This window comes from Petaurus breviceps, unplaced genomic scaffold (genome assembly GCF_028583685.1).
Source record: "Petaurus breviceps papuanus isolate PSGF00001 unplaced genomic scaffold, PetGlider_PUasm1.0 175, whole genome shotgun sequence".
In the NCBI taxonomy this organism is placed as follows: domain Eukaryota; kingdom Metazoa; phylum Chordata; class Mammalia; order Diprotodontia; family Petauridae; genus Petaurus; species Petaurus breviceps.
Genome location: NW_027185764.1, coordinates 69,197,053 through 69,211,609, shown reverse-complemented (window position 1 = coordinate 69,211,609; position 14,557 = coordinate 69,197,053). Strand labels below are relative to the sequence as shown.

Genomic DNA, 14,557 nt, shown 5'->3' with positions numbered 1-14,557 from the left:
ATATTTATAGTAAATGAGATTTACAGTTGCTTAAAAATGTGTTCTCTTTCCCAGGAAAGATCGCAAAATGGCACTCATCCAGTTGGGATCTGTGGAGGAAGCCATTCAGGCACTTATTGAGCTGCATAATCATGATCTTGGAGAAAACCACCACCTCAGAGTCTCCTTCTCAAAATCAACAATTTGACTTTTCTGTGAACTTTCCTTTTAAGAATGGACCACAATTTCAGTAAAACCTTCAGACAGAGACTGAAGCAGCTTAAGACGAATTCTGCCTCTTATACAAAATATTGAATTAAACTCTTGCTGAGTTTGATGTTTGAGTGTATTCATACACAGTAAAGAATCAAGGGATTACCTTTTTTTCCATTATTTTCTGTCAGTATGTGGTAAAGGGTTTATTATTATTTCTCCACACCAGAGTTTTTGTGGAAATATCCTATTGAAAAAGAAAAATTATTTTTTCAATTAGATGTTCTGTGTTAGAGGGGATAGCCTTTTAGTTTTGGTCCAAATCAAGCTTACACAACATTTCCAAATTCCTTCATGGTTTGAATTATTTAAACATCAGTACATTAAAATCAGCTTTGTGTAAGCAAAAATATTTGTCTCTGACTAAAAAGTATGACTCCTGTGCAGAGAGATTTTACTTAAGAATTATAGCAATTCTTGGTCACTACTTTGTGACACATGATAATGAATTCAAAGGCAAATTGAAGGACTATGATGTCTCACACGTAAATTTATATATGTATAAATTCCTAATGAAAAACAATTTATCTTTTCCCTCATTCATTGGACTCTTCTGAATCATTCTTATGTTCTTAGTTTTATTATGAAAGTGAGATTTTTGGAGAAAGGCCATGCCAGACTCTCTCCCCAAATCAAGTTGGATTGAGATAGAACCAAGACCTGTCTTATCAGATTAATTAATGCTTTTATTGAGTAAAAATCATGTTTTATCTGAATTCATGATGGCATTTTTCCCATGAAATGATGTGTAGTATGATTCTGGAAAAATTAAAAGGAAAAATAGTCCTGATTAAAAACTACTTTTTTACATTTGTTTTCAGATAATAAAAAAGTTTACAGTCTTAAGGAAAATATTCAGGTCTATCATATGGTTTGACAGATTTTTTAAAAGTTATTTTTGGTAAGGTCTTCTTTAAAAAAAAATTTTAAACCTCAAGGGTTTTTTGTACCACTATAATCTAATACTTAAATCAGAATTACTGTGTATTTACTTAATTTCTTATTACGTGCCTTATTATGTGCTTATAATGATACAATAGCTTAGAGTTTTATCTAAAGTATCTTGAAAATGGTATTGTGGGCTTGGTAAGAAAGATTTTTTTTTCTTTTTGATCTTTAGGATTTAAAATGTTTTCATTGTGATTTTAAAAATGGTTTTCAATAGTAGTAGTCTGAATTCAAATTTTTGGTGCTTTGGTGCAGAAATGGGTTAGGAGGGGTGGGGTTTGCGGGATTGGTAATAACTCAGTGCATACCCTGTAGGCCTCTTCAAATTTTATCTGTTAGCAATTAGTGTCCCTTACCTGATAATTTTTTACTGTAAAGCATGGTTCCAATTTATTGATCCTTGTGTATACTCATCAGAATTTGTCTCAGGATTCCTTGTTTATTTTTTTTTTCTCAGTACTGAAAGAGAGAATTTGCTTTTCTTTGCTAATATAGCTTCATTATTAAATGCCCACATATTTGAAAAGTAAGGGAAGATTGGATTGGGAATGGGGGGAGTGTCTTTATTTTGTTGAATGTAAGACTGTATTTTAATGTTGCTTCAGTAATTGTAATTTGTTTTTATTAAGCAGCTTTTGTTAACTTTGATGCTTGATCATATTTTTAAAAGCATTTTTCATTTTTAAGAAGTCATTTTTGTCAACCCTTTTTACTTATTTCAGGTTTTAATAGATAGATTAAGTCTCAGTACTCGTGATTCATCTCAGTTACTCAATTTCAGCATGTTTCCTTGCCATAACACCAGCCATTAATTTTAATACAGTGATGATCTTGTGAGAAAAACTAGATCAGATTTCTTGTAGTAATCTTTCTAATAAAATTCGGAGATTGAAAGAATTATGATAGTCAAGCAGAAACATTTTACTGAGTCATTGATGATAAACTAATAGAATAGGAAGGAACACAAAGTTATCATCAAGTGGACCGTTTTAGTATTGCTTGAATAGGCAGTTAAGGATTTTGTGTGTGTGTGTGTCACCTATTAAATGGCAGAAAAGACAAATTAATTTTTTAGGTAATAAACTAGAAATTTTTTTTTTGTTCACACAGTACTTAGGTATGATACTAAAAGAGCTACATTATTCCATGGCATATATTAATCGGAATATTTTGTATTCCTCTTTTGGTTAGAAAATACATGACTTATGAAACTTATTCTCATAAGATAGTCAAACTAAGTGTGGCAAAGGAGTACTGATAGAAAAAGGCAGATCATAATGGAGTTGAATATAATTATGAAGCAGGTCTTTAAATCTGAGAGAACATTTGAATCCTTATCAGGGACTTTGTGTATATATGTGTATGTATGTATATACGTATATATTCATACATACACTATTCTGATATTGTATATACATATGCACATAACATTTTAATTTATTGACAAAGAAAATCTAAATTAAGATTTGGAAAAGACATATTCTTGTATAAAAATAGGGTGTTTGGAAAATTTCAATTTTTGTCTAAAATTGGCCCAAGTATATGGATGTTATCCATTTTGGGCTTGTTTGAATTATAGAGGTCTACAGTCTATGTGTTGGCACAGGTTTTGTAAAAGAAAAAAATTGGGTGGTGGGAAATCAAGATCTGTGTGCTTTTTTAATTTTGGCATGCATTTATTCTCTATCTTCTAAGCTTTTTTATTTTTGCTGTTGATCTGTAGTGTTAATTTTTGAAGTTTATGTACTTTATTTTAAAAGAATACTATTTCACTTTTGGAGGTCTCTTGGCTTTTAGATAAAGTGCAGATGCAGATTTCAAAAGTAGCAGTACATTTTAAATGCAACTCTGTGACTATTAAGGTTAGGCTGACATACAAGTTCTTGTTTTCTTAGGTGATTAAAATAATTCTTACTCATCAGATTTTTTTAAAAAAAACAACAGGAGAGCAAAATACAAATCAAAAAGTCCCTCTGTTTATTTTTTCCCGCTAACGTTGTTGGAGAAGAGTAGAATTGACCTGATAGCTCCATTGTGAAAGTCAGTAAAATGTTGGGTATTACCCAGCATACCATTTTCCAATTTATAGATGACTAAGAAACTAAAATTATGCTGTTTGAAGAAATTGGGCTTTTTCTGTCAGTCAGTGCAGCTCTCAGACTAAATTGTAGAGGTATTCCCAGTCTATTTGTTGAAAAGGAATTTCCTTATGTGGAATCTGTTATAGCAATGAAATCATGTCAGATCCAAAAGGCATGTTAAGTGACTCAAAAAAAAATATTGCCTATTTTTGTAAAGAACTTGACTCCATTTAGCATAAGTGTCTTTTAAATGCATGACTAACAAATTCAGGTGGAAAAACTAAATAGGCTCAAATAATGTTATTTGATATAATGGTCTAGCATTACCTTAAATTTAAGTAAGAATGGAAATATTCTTACACGTTATTTTTCTTAGAAATGGTACTTGGGGTACACTTATGAAGTATTTTAAAAGATCCATGATTTCATAAGTATGGGTATTCCCTCCCCCACCCCACCAAAAAAGAAAAAAGAAACCCTTGGTGGCCAGCCTTCTAGTGATAGGACCAATCTGACTGGATTTCAAGTGGTAGCTATACTACATGACCGTAAGTGTTTCCTTAAAGTCTTCTCAGCTTGGTGTTTAGATCCCAGAATTTATGTTTGCTACATATATAACCTTCAAGAATCCAAGATCACCCCTAGGTCTTGATGAGTCAATGGAGTAGGATTTCAGTAGAGACTTAAAAAATAAAAATGGAATTTAGCTTGGTATTACAATTCCATTTTCCTTCAGCATTTTAGATGTCTTTTGCATATAAATTAAATAACAAAATGTTTCTGCATCGACTTAATGTTTTTATTTTAAAAGTTGAAATTAGAAATTGATTGTCAAAGAAAGCTTTTGCAATTTCGATATAATTTTTCATGACTTGATTCACTCATGAGTGTCTTTGCATTAGCCCCATTTTGTGTGCAATAATTTTAAGTGATTGGAGTCTTTGAGCCTCTGTATTTTAAAGACAAAAGGGAGCCATCGCTGTTATGCGCTGTATTTTACACATAATTTTGCAGATTCAAAATACCTATGTCTTTTAGGAAGAGTGTGTAAGTTACTTTACAGCAGCAGTTTTGCTTTTATACATTTGTTAAATTTGTCATCTCATCCTTCCTCTAAATTTGACCAAAAGATAACAGGGCCGAAATTATGGACTGCTTCCTATGAGTCACACTTTAAAAGTTCGACAGTTTTTCGGTCCGTCTCCTGGATTCCCTTCTGTGTACTGCTATTTTCAAAACCAAGATATGAGAGTATGCTACCTGTGTTTAAAGCCATTTTTGTTTGCCTTTTCCTTTGTCTTGATCTGTTGTTACCTAGAACAAAACTGCCAGACTTTAAAGTCTTACTGTTCTGCTGGAAAAAAAATATAATGGAGATTGCACAGGGGGTTTTCCTTTAAGCAAAATTTAACTCTGCTGTCTTTTAGAATATGTTTGTAATATATGAGACTATTTGTAATTTTTTTTGGAGCAGAAATTCCTAACATACTACAAGTTATGAATTGCTAGAAGAAAAAAAAATTTAAATATACTATTTGACTTGGGGGTTTTTGTAGAGGGGAAAACAAAACAAAACCAGGACCAAAGTTTATGTGCCTTCAGGAGTCTTAATTGTCCCCCTCTCTCCCACCCCATTTTTGTACTTAAGTAGAATCAGTGTCCATGAGCTGTGTACTATCAGTTTGGTGGTTGTTTTTCCTTTTTTTTTAAGTGTTGGCCCACTGACTGTCCATACATGCAAAAAAATTGTGACACTCTAAATGAGGTCTCAGTTACTCCTTTGCCTTTACCATATGATATTCATTCTATAGCATTGTGCAGGAATCCAGGATAGAGCTGCTTCACATCTTCGTAGTGGTCATGGTATCTTTTCTAGCTTTGGGGCATATGGCCTCGTAGGATAGTGACCTGGTCCAGTGCCCTTGGGAGATACTAGTTATGCTCAGAAGCTTCTTTTTGACAAGCTTAGATCAGCACTGTAAACTTTTTTTTTCCAAGTTCTTGGATTTCTGCATTGTTTGTAATATTAGTGAATATTTAAATAGCTACTTTCATACTGTCATTTTAATTACATTCTGTTATTTTCTTTTTAACATTGTTACCCAAATCCTTCAAAGGTTCATCCCAGATCCATAGCAGCACAAATCATAAAGATTGCTGACCAAGCAAGTTCTTGCTTTGGAATGTCACCTCATTGCTCTGACCAAAGACTGACTGTTCTGGTTTTACTGAGATATTCTGTTAAACTTTCCCCACTCTCCTCCAAGCTCCTTTCTGAAAGAAGACCCAATGCAAAGTGGCCTTTTCTTTTTATTTTCTATTTGGTGAATGGACCACTTAGTGAAAAATGGGAGTTTAAATGTGAACAGAATGATTTTGGTTAAAGGCAAGGGACATAATGGATATTTCCAGTACTGTATTCAAGAAAAAAAAATAGCACAGCTAGGAGCCTCTGACATTCTATCGTGTTTTACATGGTCTGTTCATAAAATTCCCTTTTTCAGTTTGTAAGAATGTTCATCTAACACAAGAAAATGCTGTAAATATTTGTAACAACATTTTTTTACCTGGCAAAAAAAAAGGTTTTTGGGAACAAGTTAAAGTATAAAGTGGTTTTATATAAAAACATCAATTGTCTTGTATATTTTGATAAGCAACAGTACCAGCTTTCATTTGTAAAGCAGTTTGTGGCATTGGAGGAAAAAAGGATTCCATGTGTGTTGAAATGACTTATGTTATAAATGCAAAGAGAAGATAAAATATTAAAGAAACATATTTTCTAACTGCGTAGTGCATGGTTAATTCAAGCTTCTGTATACTACAGTATATTCCATTTCTCCTAAGTTTGTGTATTTGCTGATTATTATTACTTGATTATCTATACTTAACTCTTTTCCTAACAACTCTAGTGTTATAGCATGCCTTTTAATAAATGTCATGACATCTGTACTCTCTTAAAATTTCCTGTGTTCTTGTCTGTTGCTTTGGGTTTCCCCCTTGTCTGATTGTAACTCTAATGATGTCTTACTTTCATTTTTTCCTATAGCCATCTAAACTAAAGCCTTTTTTTACACTCTTCAGAGAGTAGAGAGCACACAAGTAAAATCTTTGAAATATAATAGTCATACAAATCAAATACTGTTTTAATTCCACAACTGTTTATGGAACAGTTGTCTTTATTGGGGGTGTCAGAAATTTACCAATCTTGTTTTGCCATTACCTATATTGTTTTCACCTTCATATTTATCCTCTATTGCAGTCTACACAGGACAGTCATATCCCACACAATATTAAACTCCCCAACATTTGTTTCATAGTAATATCTTAGAACAAATATTCACCATATTATGAAACTCCAGGGTAAAGATTGCCAATATGTAATGTTCCTATAGAATTAACTGGCCCTTGTAATACTGTTTTTTTAAACATCATCTTTTTTCTAAAACCAACTAAGAATGTTAGGTGGGTACACCTATCTATTATTTCAAAGATGCAATACAAGAAAAGTTTGGCTTGATGTGAACATTTTGGAATGGATGGTCAATTTCAGATAGGACTACTTTAGACCATAATTTGACCCAAGATACTAAAACTACTATTTTTGCTTTTGGTAACTAATCCAAAATCGAAGTAGCTATTAGGATTAAAGGATAGATCAAATCCCCATAAATATCCCAGAATTTGTATCATCTCTCAGAAGTGGAAATTTATTGCAAGTATTTCTCAGTAGAAAATTTTCTTTACTCAGTTCTTTTTTTTTTTCTTTTTTTTTTTTTTAGGGCAATTGGGGTTAAGTGATTTGCCCAAGGTCACATGGCTAGTTTTTGTGTTAAGTTTCTGAGGCCGGTTTTGAACTCAGGTCCTTCTGATTCTAGGGCCGGTGCTCTGTTCACTGCGCCACCTAGCCACCCCTACTCATTTCTTCCTGACCAACACCATCAAACAATTTTAAGTTTTTTAAAAGCTCAATGTCATGTATTCCATAAATGTCAGCAGTACTGGCTGTTTATAAGAATGTTGAACCTCAATATGTGTTTTAGTCCTATGGATTAAAAATAATTGATTAATATTTTTAAGGATGTTTGGTTGAAAAGTATGTATGTATATAGTATATTTTCAACCAGATGCACCTTTTTTGTCTAAAAAAAAACCTTGGAATTTTACCATATGACACACCCCTTGATTTCCTGTGACCAAGATCAAAAGACATGTTCATTCCTTTGTATGACATACATACCTGTGATATCCCTGGGATAGGAGTTGTGTGATGTTAGATTTTTGAGGGAAGAGGTCTCCTGAATACCGCTAACCAAATAATTTGGGAAAACCAAGTGTTCCTTTATGAAAGACATCCTCTTTCCTCAATTTCTATAAAGTTTTTTTTTTTTAAGGTATATCTTATGTTTCATATTATTAGTGAAATAAATTGCCATACTTAGTTTAGACCCAAAGGAAGGATTTATGCCAGAAGCTATTAATTATAAACAAATGACATGGAAGAAAATTCGAACCATAATAGACCATCAGAATCTTGAAATAAACAACATGTTCTGTTACTTGTTTAGACAAATACCATATCTGACTTTATCATTTTAAGGCATAGTATTTACAGCAATAATTGAAGAAATAAGAAATTAATGCAGTTGTGTGCTAGGAGGTACAAATAGAAGTTCTTTACCCACAGTTATAATCTTCAGATTCTTTTTGCATGCTTGTTTTTACATGTCTCTCCAGCCTGTCTCTTCTGCTGTTCTAATTCAGCTTCTCATGGAGATCACTATCCTTTAAGTTTATATTCTGGGATCATTCTTTTTATGAACTGCAGGATTGGGTTACTGAACTATAGGATTTATTTCCCCCCAACTTCCTTCTAATTAAAAAAAATTATTTTGAACTATAGCCTATCTTAACAAGAGCCAATATTTCAGAGTACATAGTATGCAGAACATAGGAGGTATGTTTGGGTCACATTTTAGTGGGGAGAGGAAGAGAAGGGAATAAGCTTTTATTTATTGAGTACTTTGTCAAACACTATGCTAAGTGCTTTATAAATTCCTTTAGAGCCTCACAACAGCACTTGGTGCTATTATTCCCATTTTATAATGGATGAAATTGAGGCAAACACAAGCTAAAGGTCACAGCTGAGGCTGGATTTGAATCTGGTTCTGTGATAACACCAAAGCTCCATCTACTGTGCCACCTAGCTCTGCTATTTTAGGAAGGACTTTGAATTGCTGAGCAGGCAGAAAAACAACCCAGACAGTGAGTGGGCTGGAAATCACTCCAAAGGAGAATCAATTGAAAGACTCGGGGATGTTGAATCTAGAGAAAAGATTGAGACAGGAGGGGAGAGTTGCATTGCAAACACTGTTCTTCAGCTATTTTAACGATTGTCCTGTGGGGGAAAAAAATCCTATGGATTAGGTTTGGGTTCATCTTTGGCCCCAGAAGAAGAAATGTGAGCTGTGGTTTTGAGATGCAGAGAGGCAAGGGGAAGGCCGCATTACCATTTGTTGGAGATGTAAGATTCCTGTTCAGATGCCATTCGAACTAACTAACCCCCAAAGTCTCACAATTCTTAGATTCTTAGTATTACTGACACATCTGGCACAAAAATTCTCAGCCCTACTTCACCACATGTGTTAAAGCTGAGGAACCTGAAAAAACAATTTATTAAGCTCCTATGTACCAGACACTGGGTTAAGCACTGAGAATACAAAGAAAGGGAAAAACAGTCTCTGTCTCAAGGAGCTTATAATCTATAGGAGAAGACTGAGTGAGAACAACTGTATATAAACATGATCTATAACAGGGTAAATTGGAGATATTTTGGAGGACAACGTTAAGGAAAGGCTTGCAGGAGGGGATTTAGCTAACACTTGAAGGAAACCAAGAGACAGAAGAGAGAATTCCAGGCATGAGAGACATTCAGTGAAAATACACGGAACTGGGAGATTGAATGCCTTGTTCCACGAACAGCAAAGAGGCCAATGTCACTGGATCAGAGAGTATATGGAGGGAAATAATAGGTGAGAAGATAGGAAGAACTCAGTTTACTTTGAAAAAGATTACCTTTGGTTTTGCAAGCTACCAAGTTCAAATCGGGTGGCATAGTTGATAGATTGCCAGACCTGGAGTCAAGAAGACATCTTCCTGAGTTCAAATCTAACCTTAGACATTTACTAGCTGTGTGACCCTGGGCAAGTCATTTAGCCCTGTGTGCCTCAGTTTCCTTATCTATAAAAGGAACTGGAGAAGGAATTGACAAGTCAGTATATTTACCAAAAAAGGAAGAATCAGATTATGACTGAAAAGCAACTGAAGTTTAACTTTCTCCATTCCTTTACTCCATTGATGAAATTTCACTCATATGCCCTTCCTCATTCCCAAAATGAGAGAACTTCTTAAAAAGATGACATAAAGTTACTTGCAAAGAATTTTTCCACTACCTGGCAGTCATAAGTACTCAGTGATTCCAAATTCATTTATTTCTAGAAAATACATATGACAAAAGGCTATTATGAATTTGTTGCATCTTCGGAATGAATTTGTATTTGGATAATTACAATAGGACCTACCTTTATTTGAAAAAGTGATACCTTTGTGTGTGAAGCATTCATGCTACAGAATAAGAATCAAAATAACAATGCAAATTTGTGGAAGGAATCCTGAATTTACTATGGAGAACATAGAGCAATGAGGCACATCCATGCCCTCAAGGACATTATTGTCTAAGGGCATAATAATGTATACATGCTATAGTATGAAACAGAAAGTGAATCAGTAATAAAGACCTATTAATTTGGGCCAAAATATTCATAGCAATCATGTTTGTCCTTCCCATCTGATGACATGACTTGCAGTTGACTTTGAGAGAGGGAGGGCTGTGCAAGGTCACCAACCTCACTTTCTCCTCCAGAACCATCTGGATTCAGTGACCTGACATTCATCAGAATTTCTGGAGATGACCCAGGATGCAGTGGGAGACCCTGGCCCTTTTATGGTAAGGCTTCTTCAAGGATTCACTTAAGGTAAGGTAGCAATACTTTTTATGGGAAGCCCAGTGGATGGGGGAAAAATACATTCACTGGATTTGGCTAGAAAACTAAAATATGAATGCAGTAGAATATCACTATGTGGTGCCTTGATGAATATGAAGAATTGAAAGAACTGTGGGATGATTTGTATAAAATTTTGTAGCAGCACATAAAACCAAGATAACAATATATATGCTGACTCTAAATGCAAATTAAAAGGTTATTATCAGGAAATTGAACTCTGAGTAATGGAAAAATAAATGAGGGCCTGGAGAAGAAAAAGTGAAACATTTCTTCCTTCATGACAGAGGGTAGGGAGTTGGGGATGGGGATTCGGGTAAGGGTGCTACTAAAACAGAATACTATAAACATTGTTTGGGTGTTATTTTTGCTTATTTTAATTTGTTCCATAAGTGTTCACATAGGGTGCGAAGTGAAAATTGATTGTTACAAAGACAAAAGTCAGTAAAATGTATTTTTTCTTTATTTAGTATTTTATTTTTCCCCAGTTATATGTAAAAACCATTTTTAACATTTGTTTTTAAAACTTTGCATTCCAAATTCTCTCCCTCTCTCCTCACCCCGACTCATTAAAAGACAAGCAGTTCGACATAGGTTATACATGTGTAGTTATGCAAACACACACACACAAACTCAAGAAAAATAAAGTAAGTTTTTAGAAAGCATGTTTCAATCTGTATTCAGACACCATCAGTTCTTTCTCTGGGGATTGATAGTATTTTTCGTCAACTCCTTCAGTTGTCTTGGATTGTTGTATTGCTGAGAATAGCTAAGTCATTCATAGCTAATCATCATAATTTTGCTGTTAGTTTGTGCAAAGTAAATTTCACTTTTCATCAGCTCATGTAAGTCCAGGTTTTTCTGAGATCATCCTGCTCATCATTTCTTATAGCACAATGGTATTCCATCATAATTGTGAGAAGTATGCTTGCTCTAGAAAGAAAATACTCATTGTGAAGCCAGGAAAGTTCTCATTACATTTATTTTACATTCATTCTGAATGGGTAACTCCCTAATGGAGTATATTTGCTCAGAAAAATGCAAGGCTTTTTCTGCTCTGTTCCCAATTTGAATTTCCCGCCTTGTTCTGCATTGGCTAGATACACAACTTCCTGAACTACCCACTTCATGTTCTCTTACTTGATATGTTCCCCCTCAAACAACTTGTCAAGCATATGTACAAGCTTCTGACCTTTTACTTAATAAGAACCCTGATTCTGCTAGGTCACAGCTCTGATTAGAACCAGTTACTTCTAACTTACATTCTGTTATCACTCAAAGCTGGGAGTAGTTTTAATCCTGTGGAAACAGAATTCCTTCTTTTGTTTCCCAAAATTACTCCTCTTTTCTTTTATACAAATTCTGTTTCTACATCTTTCTAACATCGATTTAATACTTCCTCACTTTCTTTCTCATATGAATTCTTCCCTTCATCCATCTCCCCTTTTAAGTAGGCATAATAAATATGGGAAGCGAAGGGGAGAGGTTGATTGCTGCATTGACAAATCAAAGGGAACAGTCCCCTTTGCAAATACAGATACAGAGACCCAATAGAAAACAATTATGAACAATCAGTTGTCCCTTTATGATTCAAAAGTTTCATTTCATGCAGCTGTCCATCACAACATCTTCTTGTCATCTTCTTGTAGAAATCCACTTTCTTGTGTACATTTTCCTACAAAAGCAATCTTGACACAATTTTAAATGACCATTCAACCCATATACCCTTATTCTTATAAAATCAAAATTGGAACCTTGGCCAATTGCCATGTTCAAGAAACTCACATTAGAACCCAGTTTTTTTATACTTTTATACTTTATAAAGTTTTTACTTTACATTAATTCCTTATTCATCAGGAGGATGAGATTCCCCTGAGGAATTAATAACAGGCTCCAATACATACATAGAGTACTCAATTTTAACACAGCACATATCAAGTCATAAAATAATTCCAACTTCTAGTCATGTTACATTTCTTTTAAAACATTTACAAGTGATACCACAAACCATTCTTTTTTTTTCCTCCAAGAAATCAAACAATATTTGTTGCATATCACTGGTAAATCCATGGGGGGTAGGGGGAGGGAACGTGGTACTTAATATAAAAGAGATTTTAACATGTGCAACATGTTTAAAGTTGATGGAGTTGTTACCTAGTATGAAGAATGTTATCTAGTATTCCTGTTATCTAGTATGAAAAATGGACATTCTCAATTATTCATTACCTGAATGTAGTGAAATTGACCTGGACAAGTAACCTTTCCATGTGAAGAGTCATACTGAATTGTCTCATGTATTTTTAGGGATAGTCCTTTAACCATTTATCTAATCTAGTATCCAACCCATCAATTTAATTTCCTTCATTTGATTTCTTTAAAAAAATTTACCTCCTTTCTTTCCACCCTTGCGGAGCCCAGAAATCCTCTTCCAATCTTAATTTTTGTAGTGCTACAACCAGATTTAAAATACAAGGCTTCTTCATATAAATATGAAAATTACTCATTTTAGCATATACCTCCAATTTTTTTTATCCAATTTTTTTCTGGACCTGAAAAAAAATGGGTACAAATGATAACTTTTTCTCTCTGCCAATTCAGTAAGATTTTAGTTTTGCTCTCCTTTTTAAATGCAAAATAAATATTATCATGAACCAGTAGAGCAGAAGCACAAAGAAATATTACTTGGTTGCTGTGCTCAATAAATTTTTTAATGAAATAAATTTGAATTTGATATACTGTGATATATAGCTACAGTGTAATGTCTCAGTAAAAATTGTTTTGATTCTCTCCTGTTCCATCAGATGTCATATATGTGTGTGTGTGTGTGTGTATATTTATTTATTTTTACTTACTGGAATTGTCATAAGTTTCTATGGTACATTGATTTGTGTAAGCTATATGTTAATTTATTAGATGATGTAATATGCACTCTCAAATAAGATTACCATAGTGTGTATGTATATATATCTATACATACTATGGTAATCTTATTTGAGAGTGCATATTGCACTCTCTATATATATACACACACACACTATGGTAATCTTATTTGAGAGTGCATATTACATCATCTAATAAATTAACATAAAGTTTATACAAATCAATGTACTGTAGAAACTTATGACAATGCCAGTAAGTCAAAAATTACTACTCTAAAATCTTCCTGTGTGAATAATTTAGTGTCTTTATATTGTAGAAGCGTTTGAATACATGCTATTTCTTCTGTATCATCACTTGAAATTTCCACTCTGGCATTGCTGATACTGCAGCTGTCATAATACTTTTTATCCCCAAATTTGATAAACCATCTCTGATTAAGCCACATGTAAATGCTAAATACTTAGGAGCATGATCTAAATACTGTTTTCCTGCCAACATCTGAGTCAGGAGTCAAAATTTGTTGTCTTAAAGCACATAGATGCCCTGATGATTTGTCCTTAGATTATCAGTTTGTTTCTTGAAAACAGTGGTCCAAAAATCTTTGCAAATGAACTTTATGATATCTAATTCATCCTTGAACCTTGCAACACCCTTTGTAAACCTTTCTATCAATTCTTGTCCTACTCTAAAACCCATGTTCTCCAGCTTGGTAATGAGTCTTCCATTTTCCACCTTCCCTTGATCCACAGACTTGTTAGACACCAATCACCATCTCATTGTGGAGAAGCAAGAAAAGTCTCATCTGCCATTTCCTTTGCTTCTCTGTGGGAGGGAAGAGGTCAGGGCCCTTGCATGGCCACTGTGGTGGCGGAGGCAGCCACCTCCAAGACAGCTGCCTCTGGGGTTGCCACCCAGCCCCACAGGGCCAGAACCTGGTACCATGGGGGACCGTGAGGCAGGGGGCTTCACTGTGTCCTTCTAGGCACTGTCACTGAGCCAGGAAGCCCAGTCAACAGGCCCAAGACCTGAGGTACAGAAAAACTACCCAGACCCAAACGCTGCCGGCCACACCGATCCCACCCCAAAGAGGGGAACCTCTTTCAACATTAACTAATTGTAACAAGACTGAGACAAATATGATAATAACTAGGTAACAGGATAATATTTTCACAAATTCTGGACCTAATTATTCCATGCCCTGACAAAGAATATAAGAATCTATACTACTAACAGATGTCAAGGCTAAATAGTTGTTATTTGGGCTAAAATCCTAAGTCAAATAACTCAATCTTATACTTACATCTTAACTATACTAACTTCAGATGATCCATTGCCAGT

General features: G+C 34.3%; 1 protein-coding gene and 1 pseudogene across 5 annotated transcripts in view; one reads left to right on the top strand and one right to left on the bottom strand.

The window, feature by feature from the left end:
• Positions 1-6,064, top strand: part of PTBP3 (polypyrimidine tract binding protein 3) — a 224,898-nt gene extending 218,834 nt beyond the window's left edge. For all 5 annotated transcript variants that reach the window (XM_069085319.1, XM_069085324.1, XM_069085320.1 and 2 more), the window contains one exon: positions 55-6,064. In XM_069085319.1, coding sequence (XP_068941420.1) covers positions 55-187 — 133 coding nt within the window. In that variant the 3' untranslated portion in view covers positions 188-6,064. The remainder of the gene's footprint in view (positions 1-54) is intronic.
• Positions 6,065-13,438: 7,374 nt separating this feature from the next.
• Positions 13,439-14,021, bottom strand: LOC138159227 (trafficking protein particle complex subunit 6B pseudogene; annotated as a pseudogene).
• Between the last annotated feature and the right edge of the window lie 536 nt (positions 14,022-14,557).